The 23,369-nt window shown below is 40.8% G+C and overlaps 1 protein-coding gene across 3 annotated transcripts in view; it reads right to left on the reverse strand.

The window, feature by feature from the left end:
* The window catches only part of ATRN (attractin), a 161,605-nt gene that overhangs the window by 60,758 nt on the left and 77,478 nt on the right, over nt 1-23,369 (reverse strand). For all 3 annotated transcript variants that reach the window (XM_077872383.1, XM_077872381.1, XM_077872382.1), the window contains exons 12-20: nt 19,644-19,864; nt 17,555-17,676; nt 16,134-16,272; nt 14,091-14,281; nt 11,064-11,283; nt 9,478-9,663; nt 8,453-8,686; nt 3,705-3,842; nt 1,181-1,274 (exon numbers count right to left, since the gene is read on the reverse strand). In XM_077872383.1, the coding sequence (XP_077728509.1) occupies nt 1,181-1,274; nt 3,705-3,842; nt 8,453-8,686; nt 9,478-9,663; nt 11,064-11,283; nt 14,091-14,281; nt 16,134-16,272; nt 17,555-17,676; nt 19,644-19,864 (1,545 nt within the window). The remainder of the gene's footprint in view (nt 1-1,180; nt 1,275-3,704; nt 3,843-8,452; nt 8,687-9,477; nt 9,664-11,063; nt 11,284-14,090; nt 14,282-16,133; nt 16,273-17,554; nt 17,677-19,643; nt 19,865-23,369) is intronic.

A 23,369-nucleotide genomic window follows, 5' to 3' on the forward strand; every position in this document is an offset into this window, starting at 1 on the left:
CCACTGGACCTAGGCCTCATTTTGTTATTGCATGCCTAACTAAGGGCAGGAGTGATTAATTTTGCCCTATTGTTCTGTTTGAACCTAGGTCCAAAAGCTAAGCTTAATCTTTGATTAGACATTTCTTCATGTATTGGGTTTAAGGCATCATGAAATCAGTAAATATGACTAATGGTATAAACTATAAAATGCAGACAGAGCAATTCCTTCCTTGAACATCATGATCAACATCTCAACCACTGATGACCTCATTATTAGTGTTTTTTGAAAAAAAAAAAAAAATCCAAAGTTTACTAATGAGGTACCTGCTTGTATCAGCCCAATGTTGTGATACTACTAAACATCTCTCTCTCTTAAGTCTCTTCTTGAGAGAATGAGTAAACCTGGAGCATGTGTTTTATGAGGTTTTCTGGTGAGGCAGATAGATATATATTTGTCAGGGAACAATCTCTTGTTTCAACTCACCAAGGCACTAAAAACAATTATTGCTAGTCCTGCTATTGATAGGGAAACTGAGGCTCAGCTCAGTTAAGTGATATGTCTCAAGAGTGCTCTGCTTCATGGTGGCAGAGCCGGGACTAAAACTCTGTGTCTATCTGATGCTATCTGCATCTTCATGTATGGGAACTCCAGACTCTTCCCTGGAAGATACTTCACCACGTAAAATGCTAGAACAGGGAGTGTTGATGAGCCTCTCCAAGCCAGAGGATCATCTCCACTATTAGACAACCAAAATGCTAAATAAAAGATTGTCCTGGAATACCAACTCTTCCAGCTCTTTCTCAGGAAAGGGTGCAATCTCCTGATATGACAAAAACTGAACAATGGTTGAAGTTAAAAGACTCATCCAAGTCAGCAACACAGGAAATGTCAGTGTCACTCAAACATAAAAATGTGAACTGAAGAGCCATCAAGGAATTGCTGCTGAACTTGTGACCTCCTCAGTATGGAGGCTAACTGAATGAGACCTGTTGAAATAGAAAAGGCAGAATTCCGAATTCATCAACCTGGGGATCCCCCAGAGACCATGACAAAAGGGCACAGGGAAGGGGTGGCTCTTGTGGTCCAGCAGCTTCATAGCCCCTTGACCTTCCTGGCTGTACAGACCTAGCTGGCCTGGCTCTCAGTCACTAAATCCAGGTGTGGCCTGTGGCAGAGGTCCCAGGAGTGTGGTACTCACAGCTGGCACTCGTCCCCCTTGACGCCCTTGGTGGTGCAGAAGCACTTGCCCGTGTTGGTGTTACAGAGAGAGGCATGCCCATTGCACTTGCATGCTGGAGAGAAGGAAAAGGAATGGAGGTCACAATTGGCTTAAAAGATTACCACTATCACAGAAAACACATAATTTTATCTGAATTGGATTTGATAGGAAAGGTAGATTAAAATGAAAGCATTTAATGGATAAGATTCAAGTTTTCCAGCTAATGATTTATCTCAAATAATGTTAAGGTAACATTAAAAGAAGCAAAGTCCAAGGACAGGAGGAAAGTAGAGTGCTGGTTTCCACTGCCATCTGAAGCAACCATTTTGATCTAATTTTATCTTTACAATAGGCTGTTTTGCACTATGATGACTCTTTCATTCAACCAGTAAACATTTATTTTATTTTTTAAAAAAGATTTTATTTATTTATTCATGAGAGACAGAGAGAGAGAGAGAGAGAGAGAGAGAGAGAGAAGAGAGAGAGAGAGGAGAGAGAGAGAGGCAAAGACACAGGCAGAGGGAGAAGCAGGCTCCATACAGGAAGCCTTATGTGGGACTCGATCCCAGGTCTCCAGGATCAGGCCCTGGGCAGAAGGCGGCGCTAAACCACTGAGCCACCCGGGCTGCCCCCAGTAAACATTTATGAAGCATCTCTAGTATACCAGCTGCTGGGTATGGGGACACAGACACAGGCCCTGCCCCCACAGAGATGCTCTGAGCAATAACTGCCCCCGAGGGGGAGGCTTGATTTGGCTGCACTCAGCCTCAGATGAGGTGCCTCCTCCACAAAGGCCATGTTTCAAATCCTAGCAGGGCTCAGAAGTGGGGTGAAACTGCAATGGTAGGTCAGTGTTTCAGAGGCCTTACAGGACACACCACCCTGGCTTTCTCTTTGGCTTCTGCAGAAAACTCCTGTCACCTCCTCCTCTAGCCATCAACACATCACCTTCTTTATCCAACACATAAGTGTGAACCAGGACACATTTTATTTGCCAGGTAAAACGTGTCTTTTGCTCAATACCTTTTCACCTTACACTTTATTTTTCTGTAAATAAATTAACGGCATTGTACTTTAAAAATAAATCCAGGGGAAAAAATAAACCACATCCAGGTTCCCTGTGTGGCCACATGTTGCAGTAAGTCTTTGGGCAGGGGGTCTTATGCACAGTCCCCACCCAGTAATGCCAAGTACTGTGACTACTGTCAAACTCATGAATTCCAGTCACAAGGACTAGGAAAATGTTTTTATTAAAAAACCTTTTAATTGGAGCAGGAAATGTTCTTTAAGAGTGGTGGGAAATAGGAGTAAAAGAGTACTTACGACTGCCTACATTTCCTGAGGGCTTACTATGTGTTATGCACTGCTCTGACCACTTCCATTTCAACCACCAACCTTTTATCCCCATTTTACGGATGAGGAAACTGAATCCCAGAGAGGTTAAGGGATATACTGCTAAAATGCCAGCTCTCTCTTGACTTCTCTGGGATCTGATTCTCAAGGGCCATGCTAAGGAGTTTGGAGGTGGGATTTGGGGAGGAGGTAGAGATTTTCCTTTCTTATTTATTTTCCTGCTCAGAACCCGAAGGGTCTTCCCACTGGAAATAAGAACAAGCCAAAAGGCAGTTTGTCAGTCTCACTGGTCATTTAATAAAAAATGTATTAATTTACGTTCTAACACTAAAAAGTCCTTACTTGCAGGAATCCATTTGATGTGTATGGGGAAATAGGGGATGATTTAAATCTTTAAATATCCTAGAAGTACTGAGGAGTCCAGCTCCTGGTTAAAACCCTATGTGTGATTTTTCAGACCTGACCACAGGCCATTACCCAGGCTTAGCTGGCTGGCCTCCCACACCTGCCTGGGGGCAGTCTTTGAGAGGAGCTGCAATCAGGGTCTCAGGCACCCCACCACCCAGCAGAGTTCTCTCTCAGGCTTGCATTCCTACCAGGAGTCTTCATTCCTGAGTCTCTTTATCTGAGGCCTTGGGCAGACCTTTGGGAGCCTCTGCCAAGCCTCCTGGGGAAGGAGGGGGGAACCCTGAAGACACTGTCCCCACTCTCTGTCCCCAATACATTTCCCCTCGTTCTCGCCTCCCCTCTCCTCTCCAGGGTCCATGACAGGCTTTTGCTAGAGCCTTTTGTTCAGGGCTCTTCCCACCTCTGTGCGGATCCACCTGGTGCTCAGCCAGCACCCTGTCCAGGAGGGAAAGGAACGAGGGCACTCGGAGCTTTCTAGGGTTTAGGTTAAGCCTCTTGCTTTATTACCACAGTAAGTGATTAAAGGCTTAACTCTTCCATTTTTGGCTTGTTGCTTTAACTGGCTACTCTGCTACTTGGCAGCTCTGCTCACTCTCTCCCAGGCTCAATTGAGCTCATAACAAGTATGATAAGAAATGCAGTATCCAAAACCAAGTGCCTTTTTCCTCCTACATACTCAAGTCAAACTGAGGACTGTGTTCCACCTGGTTTGCAATCAGTAGCCCTGAGGGATCTGACTTACGCTGACATCTTCCCCCATTGGTGGGATCACCATAGAAGCCAGATATGCAGGTCTCGCAGTGCTTGCCTGTGGTCAGGTTCTCACACTTCTCACAGATACTCTGATTAATGCATTTGCTGTGGCCATTGCACTGGCAAGCTGAAAGAAAAAGAATTTTAAGAGGCTTTTCCCGTGGTAGAACAGGGTGGAGTATGTTCCACAAGATTTACTTGCAACTATCTAAGTTCCTTATGACCTCTAAATACCTCAAAAATCATTAAAAGTGGCCCACTAAAGAGTAGTTTGAGAAATAAGATCAAAACATCCATACAGGGCTAGTCCAGGAAAATCAGAAATATACCACAGCAAGGTGAAAGTCTACAGCCATTAAAAAAATAATTTGTTGTTGTTCATAAAAATAATGCATGTTCATGATAGTAAATTTGGAAAACATAAGTGGGGAAAATCATATTCAACTGCATCATGCAGAGAACACTGTGCACATCTGGAATTTTCAGTTCCAGGGATTTTTCTATATAGTTTTACACAGTTGTGCTCATATTAATACTCAACATTGATTTTTTTTTACTTACAGCACAATGACTTTACCACATTATTTCATCTATCATAAAACCTTAAAAGACAGAATGAGTTCTATGAATCACATAACAGCTTTTAACCATTCCCATATATTCTGATATTTAGTTTGCTTTCAATATTTTTTAGAAAAATAACCATTTTTATATATAAAAACATTTTCACAAGCGGAATTAGTTAAGATTCTTGATGCACACAGGACTTTACACCTAGAAAGGCATATGAAACTTGAACTTCTCAGGACTGCTTAGGACAGCTGTTCAGGCTGTGCACTGCAGACTCTAGTGGGGCCACTCACAGAATACACAATCTACACCACTGTAGGCAGAAGACTGGAATTTGCAAATCTGTCTTTCTCCCCCTGCTTCACTGAGATACTACTGACACATAATATTGCATAAAGAATGTAATGCATTGATTTGATACACTTAAATATTGCAAAACGATTACTACCCACAGTGTTAGCAAATGCTTGCATCATGTCACATAACTATTTCTTTTTTGTGATGCGAACATGTAAGGTTTACTTTTTTTTAGCAACTTTTGCAGATCTCTGTTGGTTGATAAATGTGATACAGCTTTCTGCCATCGTGGCAACTTTCCAATAGCCTTCCACCTATTGTTCACCCACCTGTTTTCTACCCCATTCCTGCAGGTATTTGAGTTGTTCTATATAGACTGCAAGTGAGAGACTTCAAAATGACTATAGCAGTTATTATTGCACCAAAAATACTTAAGAGGTGTGGGAAATGCAAGTTGTTCCTGTGAAGATGAACAACTGTATATGTATCAAAAGGCACAACACACACACAAAAAGCATACCTAAAACCATTTACCAATAAAATTTGTATTCTGGTTCAAGATAAAAAGACTAGAAAAATGCTTCTCTTTTTCTCTTCCTCTTCAAAATCCCACTGAAATTAACCAGAAAAATGTAAAAACAAGGATAAATCAACTAGAATATGGGGTAAGAGGAAACGGTCCTATCAGATGCACTGAGACATACTTCTGAATTACTGAGCAATTTCTAGAAATTGTAAAACAGTGTCAATCTGACAGAGAAAGAGGAGTTGAGACACCTGTCTCCTAATGTAGAAGGAGGGAACAGTCAAAGCAATGAGATGGACTTTACCAACTGACACCTGAGCAATCCAGCTGAGGCTGGAAGACAGAGAAGGCCTCCAGAAAGGGGTAGACAGCAAGAAGTGCCTCCTGACCAGCTCTGCATCTGTTCAGTCTCACACTGTATACAAAAATACACCCAAAATGGGATTATGGATGACCTAAATATAAGAGAAAAATCTATGAAACTTTAAAAAGAAAACATAGGAGTAAATCTTTGTGATCCTTGGTTAGCTAGGCACAGATTTCTTAGCTACCATACCAAAAGCCCATGGTATAAAAAAACACTGATACCTTGGATTTCACAAATTTAGAACTTTTATATTTCAAAAAATATCACCAAAAAATAAAAAAAATAAAAATAAAAAACCCACAGAATGGGAGAAAGTATTTGCAAATCACATGATCAATAAGGAACATGTACCTAGACTTCATAAAGAATTCTACAGGTCAATAAAAAACAAAAAAAAATTAAAATGGGCAAAGAATTCGAATAGACATTTCTCCAAAGAAGACACAGATGGCCTGTAAGATGCTCGACTTCATCAGTCTAGAGAAATGCAAATCAAAACCAGAGATATAATTTCTCACACACTGTATCTGATATCAAAAAAAAGGACACAAGTATTAATGTGTGGAGAAGTTGCAACCTTTTCAGACTGGCCAGTGATGTTGAAAATGGTACTGTTATTTTGGAAAACCTCGTGCCTTATTCCTCATTCCCACCCCCAGCCCTAGGTGATCACTAAGCTATTTTTTTGTCTTCATATATTTGCTCTTTTTTGGATATTTCATATAAATGACATCATATAATATGCAGTCTGCATCTGACTGCTTCTGAGGCTCATCTGTGTCAGAGACTACAGTACTCCCCCCCGCCCATTATCATCTAGCAGTATTCCATCATATGAAGATATCACATTTTGTTTATCCATTCACCAGGTGACAGACACTGGTTATTTCCACTTGTATTATGAATAATGTTGCTATGAGCATTCACTGCAAGTTTTGTGTGGACGTGTGTTTTCAATTCTCTTGGATATATACTGGGCCATATGATAACTCTATGTTTAACTTTCTGAGAAACTGCCAAACTGTTTTGCAGAGTGGCCGCACCATTTTACATTCCTTCCAGCAATATGTGAGGGTTCCAATTTCTCCAATGTTGTTGAACATCTTTTCCTGTGCTTTTGGCCATTTGTGTATCTTCTCTGGAGAAATGTCTATTTCAATCCTTTACCCATTTCTTAATTGGGTTGTCTTTTTGCTGCTGAGTTTTAAGAGTTCTTTGTAAGTATTCTAGACATTAGACTCTTCCAAATTTGCAAGTATTTTCTCCCATTCTGTGGGCTGCCATTTCTTTTTTTCTTTTTTCTTTATGATAGTCACACAGTTTGAGAGAGAGAGAGGCAGAGACATAGGCAGAGGGAGAAGCAGGCTCCATGCACCGGGAGCCCGACGTGGGATTCGATCCCGGGTCTCCAGGATCACGCCCCAGGCCAAAGGCAGGCGCCAAACCGCTGCGCCACCCAGGGATCCCTGGGCTGCCATTTCACCTCCTATATTCTCAATATTAATAAAAATGCACCGACTTAAATATTTCATGAATCAAACTAGTAGATAAGAAACAGAATTACAGATCCTTTGACATCTTAGAAAAAAAAGGGAACACAGAAAATTTGTTTGGTAGACAAAAGACTGGTTTCTTATCTTATTTTACATTTCCCTGCTTTGTTTCCTTTTCTGAGAAAGACTTCTTAACATCCTTTGCCCACTTTTTTTTTTTTTTTTTAAAGACTTTATTTATTCATGAGAGACACAGAGAAAGAGAGGCAGAGACACATGCAGAGGGAGAAGCAGGCTCCCTGTGGGGAGCCTGATGTGGGACTCAATCCCAGGACCTGGGATCACCACCTGAGCCAAAGCTCAATCACTGAACCACCCAGGTGCCCCTGCCCACTTCTTCTGTTGAGCTGACAGGGCTTTTTTTCTGGAGGGCAGAGGTTTACATACTCTGAATGATAATCACTTATTACACGCACAGCAGAAATGTTCCTCCAGCCTGTCTCTTGCCTTTTACCATTGCTCACAGTGGTCTTTCCCTTACAGAAGTCCTCACAAAGAGCCCTGTTGCCAGTGGCACCTCAGACAGACTCTTGGGGAAGTTCCTACTCACTAACCTCCTGGGGGTCTTAGCACCTGCCTAACCTCCCCCAACTGTTCTGGAGGCCCATCAGCACATTCCTGAGTATACTGCAAGTCTGAATCAAAGGCCAATTTCTCAGGGCAGCCTCCCCAGCAGGTGTAGACTCAGGCTGTAGGCTAACTCATGGTCTATTCCTTCTGGTACCAACTACTGGAAAGAAGAGTGGGGAAGAGAACAGAGGGAGAGTGGGAGGGAAGAAAGGACACAGAGGAGGCAGATAGGCTTAATTTTTCCTCTTGCCAAAAGGGATAGGGACCTTCTTCCCTCTCCTTTTTCTTACAATTTTTCAAGAACCTGTATTTACAAATCCTTTCTCTGGGGGAAAAAATCCTTTCTCTATTCCTTTGACATGTATATGTATGTAAATCTTTTTTAAAAAACTAAATAAGCCTCTAGTCAGCACAACAATCCAGGAATGTTTTTCTTAAGGGCTTGGGAGCCATCACTTTGAAATGTAAACACCAATGAAGACAGTACCCTATATCCCTGTCACTTTGGGAATTCAGTCTTAGGTGCATTTGTGCCAAACTAACAATCATCTGCTTGCCATAAAGATACAAGAAATTTTATTGTTTTGGATAAAGGCAATCAACTAACACAGGTGGCCATCCCAAATACCAGGTAAATTCATAACGAACTATGAAAGAAGGTACAGCAAATGGTGCTGTCAAACCCTCTTATATGAGGACAAGTTATTCATCTTAAGAACATTTATATAATGGATTGTATGTGCCTGGATATTTAAAAGGGTGATATTTCTCTCTGTTTCTGCAATCTTACCAGTGGACTGCCTGTAGGGTGCACTACAGTCTGGTTTGATTTTTGGATACACAAGACATCTTACCTGGACAATGAATGAAAGACCAGTTGTATCTGCTGTCCTCCAGGCACATGCTGGAATTGAGAAGGGGCTGTGGGTAGGAATTTCCTGCAGGGGCCTGAGAAGGCATCTTCACTGGTCCTTTATAAGAGCCCTCTATGCATTTCCCTTTGCCAGTATTGCTGGGATCGGTGCACCAGCCGCAGCCTGGCTGCTCCAAGCAATGGCTGCAGGTACAGTAGCCCGAACAATTTTCAGCTGTAAAAGAATACAAGTTACCATTCACTACCACAGGTAGCTTTGAATTCATTGTATTAAATTACCTTTTTAAAAAAGTTTTTAAAAAATGTATTCATTTAACTAATCTCTATGCCCAACACGGGGCTTGAACTTACCACCTCAAGATCAAGAGACGTATGCTCTTCTGACTGAACCAGGCAGGCACTCCTAAATTACCTTCTATTTAAAGACTATTCTGTCAGTCAAAATTCCTATTCTGAGGTGACTGCTTAAATGACACAATAAATTTAAAGAGCCCCCCCCAAAATTTAAAGAGCCCCAAATCTTGCCCAACATAGAAAAGCGGTTTCTCCCTTCCTCTATTAATCCCAGGATGTGGACGATGAAGGGGGCTTAGCAGAAAGCACTTATTTCATGAATCAGGAAAGGAAGATATGTAGACATTACATGGGTTGAGCAATATGATCCTAAAGCTGGGCAAGCTATTTCTGTACTCTGTCCTACAGTACTTGCTTTTTTAAAAAGTTTTTACTTATTTGAGGGGGGAGGTGAGGAGGGGCAAAGGGAAAGAATTTCCAGCAGATGCCCCCTGAACACAGAGCCCAAGGCAGGGCTCAATCTCCTGACCCTGAGTTCACAAAATGAGTCAGAATCAAGAGTCAGATGCTTAACTGACTGAGCCACCCAGTGCCCCTACAGGGCTTGATCTTGCATGAAGGTTCTCCTCGGGCAGTCTCTGATCTTGTCCTTAGAATGTTCAGAGGCTGACAGCACTGCCCCACAGCGGGAGCTGCACCCTCTTCACTTACGGGGGCAGCTGCTCATGGTGTACCACTCCATACACTGGCCAAAAGGGAAGGAGGCCACATAGGCATTGGAGTCCACACACTGCTTCATGTTGCTGCACCACATGCACTCAGAGCTGCCACTGGTGCACTCGCCACACGCTGTCCGCAGGGCACACGGCGTCCGGCACTGCTTGGCGCTGTGGTTCGCTGAAAAGAAACCCAAAAGAGACAGACACTTAGAGCTCTCACCATGTTGGCTAAGATCAAGGGCTTTCAGGATAGGTTATGATCCACTAGTGTGCCATGAAATCAAACCAGTGGGCTACATTAAATGTAGGAGAAAACAGAAAACACAGAGTCACCATGTACTGGTTAGTCAAGTATATTCAGACACTTGGGAAAAAACTCTTTTCAAAGAGCATTAAGGACAGATATGAGGAAATAAGCTAATCTTTCCATAAGAGTAGTTTTTTTTTAAAAGATTTTATGTATTTATTCATGAGACAGAGAGAGAGAGACAGAGAGAGAGAGACAGAGAGAGACAGAGACATAGGCAGAGGGAGAAGCAGGTTCCCTGTAGGGACCCCAATTCGGGACTTGATCCCCAGACCCAGGATCATGCCCTGAGCCGAAGGCAGATGCTCAACCACTGAGCCATCCAGGCCTCCCAAGAGTAGCAGTTCTAAAACTCATTACAATATATGGGACTCAGGATGAACTTCAGGGGTTTTAAAATCCACCTGAACATGAAACTTGTATCTTTTCTGGGGGGGGGGGAGAGACGGACCACCACATTCACTAAATGCAGCACCAAAGCATTTAGGACTCCAAATGGCTGAAAAACTTCCCTACAGGAAGTTTAGAAACTATATTTTAGTAGGACGCTTACAGGGCTATGGATTTTTGTCTACACCTCTGTACTCTTCAGACAACTTACAATACCTTCCTACAATGAGACACGGTGTCATCGGAGTGCAGTGTCCCAAAAAGCACCCACAGAACTCCACCTACTGTGTGTGAGTCCCTCTGCAGGAGTAAGATGCTTGTCTCTGTGCTGCAGGTGCTGCCCCCGTGCTGCCCCCGTGCTGCCCACGGCAAGCCTGAATGTAGCCCAGTGGAGAGACATGAACCTGAGGAGCTATTTGTTGTGTAGTCCTCAGCACTGTCCTATAGCTCTAGCGTGGGTCAGGTTAGCTTCTGCTATCATGTAACCGCTCTCACTTTTCTACCTACTGACACTTTTCTTTGTACTGTCCCTGCAGTGACCTGCATGCATTTTTATCTTTTCTCTGCATTTTCTGTTCTTTCTTCCAGTGTTTCTCTGCCAACCTCAGGACATTGGCCTTTCAGAGTAATTCTCAGTATGTTTTATGGTCAACATACCAATCAATCTCACTGTTAATTAGAATGTTAGGTTCTCTGAGTAGTGTTATGCTTATGGCTCATACTATTCAGGGCAGTATAGTATGGCTCATACTATACTCTGCTTCATATGCTTGAAATCAATACCTCATCTGTTATCTCACACCTTTCAACATTTCACTATGCCTCTGACAGTTTCTCTTTCAGTGAACCTCCAATGACACACTATTCACCCATATACTTACCAGGCCTTTCACAGACACTACCATTGAGTGGGTTGATGCAGGTTGCAGCCTTCAAGCCCCGAGTACTGGGTTCTGACAAGATTCCACAGAATCCAGCATCACTGGGCTCAGATGGCATCCACTGTAGCAAACTATTTGTGAATGGGGACATATCTTCCCAGCACCAGTACGACACATTGATCTTCCGAAGGCCAACCCATGGGGTTAAGGTGAGCTTGGACTATAGGCAAAAGAGACACAGCTTTGAATACAAGCAACATCTTGAGCAAAAGTGCCTTACAGATAAAAACCACTAAGTTACAGATAAAGGAAAGTCTCCCCATCCCAATTCAGCCATGGCAGATTAGGACAGACTATCATTTCTAATGTTACATATCATGCCTGGCATTTCAATATGGCCATTTTACAAAGGACAGAAATATAACTCAGAGAAGATAAAATCTTCAGAGATTAGTGGCAAAGCAGTAATTAAGTCCCTAAAGTACTATACTGTAATGACAGATGTTATAAAGAGATGGCCATCCCCTAACATTGGTTTAAATAATAACTCATACACGAAGTCATCTTACCAATATTTATGAAATACTGGTTATATGCCTATCCTAGGATCATTATTTAAGCCTATGTTGGGGCTTTGGCCAGTTCAGATGATTGAAGATTCCCGCTTTCAGCTGGGGTGTGCTGGCTGGCATTGAATTTTCTAGGGAATAATAGGGGAGCAAACCTTTGGGGAGTCTGTGTTTTCTGTTCTACTAAAATTTCCTTCTCATTACAATTTTAAAAATTTATAAATCAAAGTACAAAGTTTAGTCCAGAAATGGAAGATATTCCTAGTATTGACAGTTATAAAACAAAATGTAAAATGTATTTCTATTTTTGAGAGGAAAAAATACATTTGCCAGTTAAAGACCTAAAAGGGATAAACACACCCAGAAGTTATTTTTAGTTGTAATAAGTAGGCTCCATGCTCAACATGGGGCTTGAACTCACAACCCTAAGAACAACACTTGAGCTGAGATCAAGAGTCAGTCAGATGCTTAACCGACTGAGCCACCCAGGTGCCTCAAGTGATATTTATTTTCTGATTTTAATGCTAGTAACTTCTAAATTTCCTTTGAAATATGTATTCTTTAAGGAAAGAAAGATAATCAAAACTAGTATCTCTTAAATTAAAAAAAAAATTTTTAGGTAGGCTCAATGCCCAATGTGGGGCTTACACTCACAACCCTGAAATTAAGAGTCGCATGCTCTACTGATTGAGCCAGCCAGGTACCCCAAACTTAATACCTTTTAAAGTCCTTCAATATCTTCCACTGGCTTTCATGACAAAATTCATAGCAATTAGCATTACACACAAGGCCTCTCAGGATCTGGCCTTGATCTCTTGTGAGGCTCGGAAATAAGAACCCCCTTCCCCCAGCCTACACCAGCCATGCAAACATACCAGCAGCTCATCCCTCAATCTCTGCATCTTGCATGTGGGGGTAACAAGGCAAAGACAGTGCTTCCCTCTCCACCTTCCCACTCCCTCTCTCATCTTCAGGGGTTACTTCTCTGGCTGTCTACCAGCTAGCCTTTACCCTACAGGCCGGGTCCAGTGCTCATGCTTGTTCTTCCGTGCAAGCCTGGGCTCTAGGTCTAGACTTGCAGCTATGGAAGCACATATGTTATAGTTGTCTTTCGTCTGTAAGTCTCACAAGACTGTGAATTCCTGTTGTTCAAATGTGCTCCCAACAGACCTGAGTAGGCAGAACCTGCTGGAGCTAGAAAACTAAAAGAAGAGGGAAGAGGGACCAGGAGATATATCTATATATCTGTGGCCAGCTGGGAGAGCAGGACCCTTCTAATCAGGTGTTCTTTCAAAAACATTGAATTGGGGGTCATTGGTAATGTGAAAGGCCGTAAGTCCTCAATTTTCTGAGAGAGTGACTATAGGTAAGACCAACCAACAGCCAAGGACAAAACATTAGAAGAGGCCCATATTTGGGGGTGAGAAAAGAGAAACAACAAACCTCTAATAGAAATTATAAAATGTGAAAAAGCTTTCAAAATATCATAAAACATCAAATGGGGGCCATAATGTCCCGAGGTTACATTTATAGCATATTACCAATGTGTAGCTGTCTATACCATACCAAAGTTACACTGGAGAAAAGACCAATTGGAGAAAAATAAAATACTATAGGGCTCTTGCCACTAGTATCACAACAGGTGGTATACCGAGGCCAATACAGCCAGGACTCAGACCACACTTTCTGTGTCCTTCCCTGAAGAAGGCTGCACCCAATGAAATGCTGCTCATTCCTCCTCCCTGCCTGATGAAAAACATTTCCCCCGAAGAGCTCTGTATGAAAGCCAATACTGTTGAAAAAGATTTTGTCTTGTAAATACCTACTTAACTGAGAGTAGGACCACAGTTCTAGGGTTTTGGACCCAAAAAAGGGCAAAATGTGGTTGTGGAATATTAACAACAAGCCACTTGAAAGCACAGGGAAGACAGGAAGAGAATTTGGGGCCTTTCTGTGCTCAGAAACTCTTGATAAGAAGGTGACCTCTCCTCTGGGGCTGGCCAGACCTAAAAAAGACTTAATGAACATCTAGTCCTTAAGGTGATCACTATTAATTATTACATACTGTAACAATATCTGAAATATGACAGACTCAAGTGGCTTCATTCAACCTAGTTCATAGTAGTGACATCCCTTCTCCTTCTCCCCAAGCAGAACACAGGGAACAAACAGATACGAAAGCATCAACTGATGTCACAAGGATACGTGACACACATGTTACTATTTAATACACATGTAATTATTCATTTATACTCTAATCTAATAGATATGACTAATAAAATGTTAACAATTTTAAGGTAAGAAAGAAAGCATTAAAGGAAGAGATTCTGATGGTGCTGAACCCCGGTCTACTATGCTCATACTATGACTCTGCTTGCCAGGCATACCACAGGGAAGCTGCACTGGAGCTCTCAGTACAAGGGTGGGTACTAGAAGCTTAAGATCTAGGTTAACTCACCATGCTCTGTGATGACTGCATTATTCTCAGCTGCTTAAGGACAAATTCTACCTTCTTCTGGGTTGTAAGAGAAGCCAAAAAGGCATTGTGGTTTCTACAGGACAATTTAGCATTGTCATAATTCTCCTTGGCAGTAGTAATTTTCAAACACGAGTTTCCAACCAAATGCCAGCCAATGCCACAGATATTTTCTTTTGTAAAGGAGGGAGAAAAAAAAGAGTTTTAGAAATCATACAAAACTACTACGTTACCAGTTCAAATCACCTGAAAGGTTTTTGCAATTTGAATTCCATAGTACCTCTCTAGGATGTGGTGAGGGTATCCCACACATTACTGAAGACCAATGAAGAATATAAGAATGTTAGACTTCACCAGTCCTATTTCCTGGATCTCAAGAGGCATATTCTAAGGTCAACTCTTTATGTCTTGGAGGAAGAAATCTTAGGTGCCAATGGTAGATTTCTAAACCCCCCTTTGAAGGACAATTAGAAATAAGACTAAAATCCTAAGTAAAGAACAGAAAAATGAATATGCATATTGAAAGGGTGGGGAAGAAAACCAGAGGGTGGAAATGAGTTGGTGAGTAAACAAGACTACAGTCTTCCAAAGATGCATTGTTTTCACATCAAGTGGAAGGTAAAATCAAGGGTACAAAATATCCCAAAAGTGAGGTGGAAAGATACTTTTTAGGAAAAAAAAAAAAAAAAACCTAAAACAAAACAACCCCAAAGTGATACAGGTGCAGCACACAAGGCAAGACTGTAACATGCTCCTGTGATTGCCCTGAATCCACCCAGTTCAGCTCTGTGCCCTGAAATGCACAGAAGCTATGTATGTTTCCTGGAAGACAGGGAATGAGCAGGACAACTCTGCCAGAACCAAGTACCCTGGAGATACCACCAACAATGCCCATTACCAGTCAATGAAGTAAGTGGAAAGTGCCATAGGAAAGGGATCATTTAAGAGCACGTCAAGATCTGCTCTGCCAAGTGTGGCATCAGTATCACTATTCATTAAAAGGTAGATTCTAGGGATCCCTGGGTGGCGCAGTGGTTTGGCGCCTGCCTTTGGCCCAGGGCGCGATCCTGGAGACCCAGGATCGAATCCCACGTCGGGCTCCCGGTGCATGGAGCCTGCTTCTCCCTCTGCCTGTGTCTCTGCCTCTCTCCCTCTCTCTTGGTGACTATCATAAATAAATAAAAATTAAAAAAATAAAAAATAAAAGGTAGATTCTAGGGCCCCACCCCCAATGAGTACCAGAATCTGACTTCTGACAAGACTCCCAGGTACTCTGCAGTGCACTGAAGTTTGATGCAATGAGATAAAGAATGAGAAGCTCACACTCATGCAAGCTGAATCAAGTACTTTCAAAGGATATTCAAATGGAGACTAGCAGACCCTGCTACCCTGGGCATGCTTCATCTGCCATGCAGAACCAAAGATGTCCCCTTTCTTCAAAATCCTGGTTGGGCAAATATATTACAGAACTCTTGTTGTGGTTGTCTGGCCTGAGGCCTCAACTCTCTTTCATCTTGAACACCTCAGATGGCATAAACTGAGGTATTCAGGACAGGAGATCACCTCAGGGAGTGCTACTGATAAAAGCATCTCTCCTCCTTCATGCCAGAAGGTGCCTAGTCCCAGTGGTCTGTAAGAAGTACTCTTCATAAAGTGTCCCGCAGACTGGCTGCCAAGGCTGTTGCATTCTACTGCCAGGTGACTATAGCAGAGATGAATGAGGACAATGGAGCAGGCTCGATGATATGGAGCTAAGCTGTCATTCCATTCTCCAGAGCAGCAGATGATACTTCACTTTATTTCAAAGCACAGGAGGAGCAAATGCTTAAGAACTCTATTTTCATTTTTTTTAAATAACAATAGTGGTATGGGGAATGAATGGATAAAATAAATTTGTTCCTTCTGCTGGATTCAATCAAGGCTGCACAGTATTGGGTGTGTGTGTGTATGTGTGTGTGTGTGTGTGTGTGTGTGTGTGTGTAGTCTCTGGACCCACACATATTAAGACGCCCCTACAAGGCCTACCAGGCAGGGCAATGCACTCCTGATTCCGGGGCTCCCACTGGCAGTTCTGGTCCAGGGCACAGCTCCTGCAGCTGGTCTTCTTGTTACAGTAGTACATGGGGTTATCCTTGGGACAATTCTCATATCTGGAAATGGAGATCTAGAACACAGTGGGCAAAAGCTTTTCTTTTAATACATGGACAGAACTCCAACTGAGGATAAATAGAATACTAAAATCAACAAAATCTAATTGAGGAAGCAAATTACAAATAAATTAATTAATTAATCAATCAAAGAAATAAGATGCAGATGAAGTGGCCCTGCAGTGAAAACAGTATGCTGAAATCTGCACAGGGCATGCCTGACCCAGCAAGGAGGCAATATGCTCTTTTAAATACCATGCTTTAACCTACTCTACTGTAAAGTGGTGGTGTTCAACCTGCTGCTTTTCAAACGCCTCCCAAACAGACTGAAACTTTTATATTTTATGAACTACTTTATAGAATAAACTGTCAAAAACTACAGACGCTGAATCACTGTACCTTTTTTTGCCCTATAACCTGAATTTAAAAAATCACAAATGGTGGGACACCTGGGTGGCTCAGCAGTTGAGTGTCTGCCTTTGGCTCAGGGCATGGTCCTGGAGTCCCGGGATTGAGTCCCGCATTGGGCTTCCTGCAGGGAGCCTGCTTCTCTCTCAGCCTGTGTCTCTGCCTCTCTCTGTGTGTCTCTCATGAATAAATAAACAAAATCTTTAAAAAATAAAATTTAGGGATCCCTGGGTGGCGCAGCGGTTTGGCGCCTGCCTTTGGCCCAGGGCGCGATCCTGGGGACCCGGGATCGAATCCCACATCGGGCTCCCTGCATGGAGCCTGCTTCTCCCTCTGCCTGTGTCTCTGCCTCTCTCTCTCTCTCTCTCTGTGACTATCATGAATAAATAAATAAAATCTTAAAAAAAATAAATAAAAAAATAAAAAAAATAAAATAAAATTTAAATTTAAAAAATCACAAATGGTGAGCATAAATTATATTGAGCCAAGATATAAGACAAGGAGATTTTGTTAAGTCATCTCATTCACCTTCAGTCTCAAGTTCTAACTTGCTTCCAAAAGCTTGTACAGCTAGAGTGAGGTCACCATGACAAGCCTCACACCAAGCATCTAGGATCTAGCTATAGCCATGCCTACCTAGGGAGAAGGGAGTACACAGAATAACAGTCCTGCCTTCTTCTAAAATACTACATACCAATCCTTGTGGCTAGGAGGACCTTTGAAATTAGGATGTTTATAGCATCCCTTCCAATAATAAACTCCAAACCTACACTAGAGGTCTTAAAAATATCTCTGGGATAGTATTTATATCATACACACTACAATCTTACACCGAACCGCTCCCCCTGGAGTGTTTTCATCCTCTGCAACCCTTGAACAGTGACCCCTGACCTGGCCTTCTGTGCAGCTGTGGTTCACAGGGACACAATGGTCACTGCACCAGTGGCAGTCATTGGTGTTGGCTGTGCAGCTGTAACAATCCGTGTGCTGGTCACATCTGTCATGGTCAAGGGCTATGAAAAGAAGAAAAACTTATCAACTATGACCGCTTCTCCTTAGAAAAGTCACAGGCTATTTACAGCTGCTGTTGAGCACAATCTGAGACTAAGATTTAAAAAAAAAAAAAAAAAAAAAAAAAAAGGTAACAAGGGTCAGGAAATAAAAACTGGCAGGAAAATATATTGGTGTGTTCAGGTTAAAATAACATTTAGAAATAAGTAAACAATCTGAAGAAACACTATTTTGTAAACCTCCTCACCCCTGACAAAAGTACACAGAGAGGGAAAAACAAAGATAGGTTAATTTAATTCAATGATAGTGAGATATAATAGAAGTAGGTGTGGTTCTCTGAATACTTCTCTTCCCAAGAAAAAAAGCAACTAGCAAATAGAATGAATACCAAGAGTTGCCTGAGAGCCAAACAAAGTAATGCAGAAGACCAAGCCATTCCTCCCATCTACAAACGCAAGGCTAATCTGTACACAGGAAGCAGATAGCACCACAGAACCCCAAAGGAGGCACTAGGCCAAGCTACAACCTGTACACATGTCTGTAAGAGTACAAGTTTGAGACCTTCTGGGCTACTACAGATCTGCTGTATCTCCTATTGACCCTAGACAGGTCAAGTTCAGCAACAAGAGAGGCTGCACAACCTGTTGCTTTATCTACCAATCCACTTGTGGACATGGCACATGGTAGAACCCATGGGCAAGACAAGGTAGGGCTGACCCCCACAAAGCACTCTCCTTAGGTTACTCTACCTGCCCTGGTCATCAGTTCAATGACTGGGCCCACACACAAGGCAAAGTAACCAGGGATGTGACATTTGAGATGAGTTCATAGCAAAGGGGTTCATGTTGAACCACCTAAGGTAATTAAATATTATTTCCAATAATATTGGACATTTAACTTGAACTTTTACAATTTGGTTTAAAAAAAAAACAACCCCAATTTCACAGATTTTATCCCTTTGAAGAGACAGTGTCTAAACCGACCAAGTTCTGGTCCTCTTAGTTCTCCAGCACTCATTGGACAGTTGCCTGGGTGTCCTTTTTAGGGATTTATGCTCATCTTAATTTGGAACATTCCAGTAGAGTGTAAGCTGACTCTATCCACCATAACCTTCAAGGTAACTTGCTACACCAACACTAACAGTTAAGAAATTCAACCAACACTCTTTAAAATAATTGAAGTGAACAAATATTTTGCAAATCCTTTTTTTAAAAGGATTTCTTGGGTATTACATCACTGTATTACACTGTGCTATACTGTCAAAGCAAAACTAAGTAGGCAAGATGAAGAAAACCTGGAAAACAAGGGATGGTTCTAAAAAGCCAGGACCACTGTTCATCCTTAGCAGCTCTCTGTCTTGCTATCACTGCTGTGCCCAACTAGAGAAGCTAGAAAAGAATACTTTGCAAAGAGAGCAACTCTACCTGTCTACTCCAACATAACTTTTCTGGGTTGGCCTTCTTAATCTCATCCTTAACATTAGAACTGCATAATCCAGTAATAGTAGCCACCAGCCTCATGTAGTTCTTAACTTAAAGTTTACAATTCAGTTCATTGGTCATACCAGTCTCATTTCAAGTGTCTCTGGCTAGTAGCTCTTATACTGGGGCAATGCATATATAACACAGTTCCATCATCACAAAAAGGTCCTACTGGATTGCATCACCTGAGACCAACTGCCAGGTTCAGGTGTTGGTATACAAAATCTATGCAATGCCAAGGAGGTTTTATCTCCATCATTCACAGATAGCTTCTAGGAGCCATATGGCATGTTCCCATCCATTGTAAAGATGTTAACAAAACAATTTTCAAACACCCCTAAAACCTTTGTACCAGTTATTATCAAACAATTCTGGATAATAAAATGAACATAAAAATGCACATAAAATATGCTAAATACCTTCTTAATTCTTAATTCAGACAAAATGAGATTTCAAATTAAATTTTAAGAAGAGAAAAAAAAACTTACTTCTTTTGGAAAAACATTCTGATTTTAACTTTTCTTCTTGTGCTTCAGTTGCCAACTCCCAGGAGATACAGTGAGATGAAACTGTATCCCACACACACCGGATGCCAGGTCCTGCTGCTAGACAAGCAGCTTCACTCCGGTGTGCTTCACACTGTTCTGAGGTGAATACCAGGATGTCACTGAGAAGGAGACTATTGAAACCACCAAACACATACATGGTGCTAAAAGGAAAAAAAAAAATAAAAGGAGAGGAGTAGTTTACCGAAACTTTTATATACAAATGCATGATATGTTTTTTATAATCTTCAGACAAAATGTCCCTGAAGGTCCATCAATTCAGGATGTGATGTGAGTAAACTATAATACATCTACACAACAGCAGTTGGTAGATACAAAAAGGAATGTAGATGATTTCTATATACTGCTATGAAGGATATAGTGCTATGTGGAAAAAAAGAAATACAAAGAAAAGTATATAATGTATGTGACCATTTATCTAATCTAGTGAGGGAAAAAGGAAAATACACACACAAATTCATTTTTCATTTTAAAAACAAGAACAACAGAGTGCTTGGGTGGTGCAATTGGTTAAGCATCCAACTCTTGGTTTCAGCTCAGGTCATGACCTCAGGGTGGTGGGATCAAGGCCTGTGTTGGGCTCCATGCTCAGCATGGAGTCTGCTTGGAGCTCTTTTTCCCTCTCCCCTGCCCCTCCTCCTCCCTCAAATAAATAAATCTTTAAGAAATTAGAAAATTAAAACAAGAACAACAATGAAGCTTCTCTTTGACTTCTCTTCTTAAAAGGACTAAAGACAATAATCAACCTAGGAGCAACGAATATGACTAGTACTTAGACTGTGGTATCCAAAAACCCTTCCCTCCCTGACCCCTCAAAAAAACCCTAGGACTCTTTAGAAGCAATCCCTAGGAAGTAAGGTTTAAAAATAAAAACAAGAAAAAACAACTGGGCTGAAAAAATCAGCAGTGGTACACTGGGGAGACAGACTCTACAGAATTAGTCTAGGCAAGACACTAAACAAACAGTAACAACAATCCCCAGAGTGATGGTGGGGGAATCAGAATCCACATCTGATATTATCTAAAAGGTCTGTTTTTCAACAAAATGTTACAATATATGCAGGGGCGCCCAGGCAGCTCAATCAGTTAAGCACCTGCCCTTGGCATCTTAAAAGCAACAAAAGCAGGATAGCTCACCACATATAAGAGAATCACATTAATATTAATAGCTAAGACACAATGGAGGCCAGAATGCATAAAAATGAGAAACTGAAAGTAATGGAAAGAAAAAGTCAAATAAGAATTCTCTATCCAGGGGCAAAAAAAAAAACCCCAGTAAGTGTTTCATTTTGTTTTGTTTTAGGAAAGGAAATCTTCAAAGTATGTTCTCTGATCGTCAAAATGGAATTAAATTAGAAATCAATAGGCAGAAATCTGTGAACTCCACATATATTTGAAAAATAAACAACATATTCTAAATAACTTATCGGTCAAAGAAGAAATCACAAGGGAAATTAGAAAATATTTTTAATTAAATGAAAACAAAAATATGCCATTTCAAAATCTATGGGATAGGGTTAAAGTAGTACTTAGAGACTAACTTACAGCTTTAAATACAAATGTTAAAAAAAAAAAACAACAAATAAACCAATCTAAACTCAATCATCTAAGCTTCCACCTTTAGAAAAAGAAAAACAAACTAAACTCAAAGCAATCAGAAGGGAGAAAATGATATAGAGAATAAACAAAATATATACAGAAAAATAACAGAGAAAAATTAATGAAATCAGAAGTTCGTTTTTTGAAAAGATCGAGAAAATTGACAACCCTTTATCTAGACTGACCAAGAACAAAGACAGAAGCTAAATTAAAATCAGAAATGAAGAAGGGACATCATCATTGATTTTATAGAGATTAAAAAGCATATAAAGAAATATTAGGAGCTTTTATACCAACAAATTAGATGATTTAAATGAAACAAATTCCTATTATCAAAACTAATTGCTCAAAAAATTAAAAATAGAACTATAATCTGATCTAAAAATTCTACTTCTGGGTATATATTCAACAGAACTGAATGCTAGGACTCAGGCAGATATTTGTACATCCATGTTTATAGCAGCATTATTTGTAATAGGCAAAAGTTGGAAGCAAACCAAGCATCTACTGATAGAAGAATGGAAAAACAAAATGCGGTACACATACACAAGACTCAAAAAGGAAAGAAATTCTGACACCTGCTACAACATGGATGAATGAACCTTAACAATATTATACTAAGTGAAATAAGCTAGCCACTATAGGACAAATACTGTATGATTCCAACTAAAGGTACCTAAAGTAATCAATTCATAAAGACAGAAAATAGAATGCTGGCTGCCAAAGAGAGAGGGAGCAGGGTAGTATGGGAAGTTATTGGTTAATGAGTAGAGTTTCAGCTTTGCACAATGAAAACAGTTCAGGAGATGAATGGCAGTGACGGTAGTACTTACAATGTGTGCCACTAAACCATACACTAAAAAATGGTTAAGATGGTAAATTTTATGTTATAAAAATTTTATCACAATTTAAAAAACACACACCTAAAAAACCTGCTTAGCATGAAACATAAAATCTGAACAGATAAACCTATCACAACTAAAGACTGAATTTGAAATTTTAATCTTTCCACAAAAAAAGCCCCAGACCCAGATGAATTCCACCAAGTCCCAGAATTCCACCGAACATCAAATATTTAAAGTGTAATACCAATCCTTTACAAATCCTTCCCGTAACTAGAGGGGAAAAGAATATTTCTCAACTTATTCTGTCCAGTATTAATCAGACAAATGTATCACAAACACCCCACAAAACTATGGAGCAATATCCCTCATGAATATATATAGGACATTTTTGAACAAGGACATTTTGTGGGTGAGGGATATGTTATCCTGATTGTGGTGATGATTTCAGAAGTGTATACTTATCAAAGTTATCACTTTAAGTATATTTAATTTTTGTGTACAACTCTACTTCAATAAAGCTGGTAACAGGTCTTATATGCAGAATCACACATTTAAAACAAAAGCAATTGTGTAGTAGCTCCAAGGAAAGTTCTTAAAATGCTATTGTGGGAGGCCAATACCACCAAATGATGCAGTTTGTATCATGGAGAACACTGGGCCATATTTGCCATATACATGGTATCTCTCTGCCTGTGGAGTGACATTTGCTGGGATATCCTCAATCCTGTCAACCACTGTGCCAGATTAGAACCTAAAGGAAGAGTTAGGCTGGGGACTGTATAGGCAGGAGACATAACACTATCCTTACATATAATAATCTCTTGCGAAAATCTGAAGAACAGAAACAAAATAGTTTGGCACAAAAGACAGAGAAGAGGATTCTAGAAAATATAAAGGAGAACTTGCTAATAACTGATGTGTACAGAAAAGGAAGGAGCTTCCTTCTTAGGTGAGTTCTCCATCCCTGGACATGTTTAAAGAGGATAACTGCATTAAGTGGAAGTTTTGAACAAATGACTTCAGGATCTCTTCCAACTCTGAGATCTTATGACCTGCCAGGAAGTTTAGAACTAACTCACAGTGAGGCATCAAGTAATTCACTCTCACTTATCTCAATTTCCTTCAAATATACACAAGACTAACTTATTAAAACATAGAGATTTTGTGGCTCTCTAAGCATCTGTTATATCTAAAAATGGACACA

The sequence above is a fragment of the Canis aureus genome, chromosome 26 (genome assembly GCF_053574225.1).
Source record: "Canis aureus isolate CA01 chromosome 26, VMU_Caureus_v.1.0, whole genome shotgun sequence".
In the NCBI taxonomy this organism is placed as follows: Eukaryota; Metazoa; Chordata; class Mammalia; order Carnivora; family Canidae; genus Canis; species Canis aureus.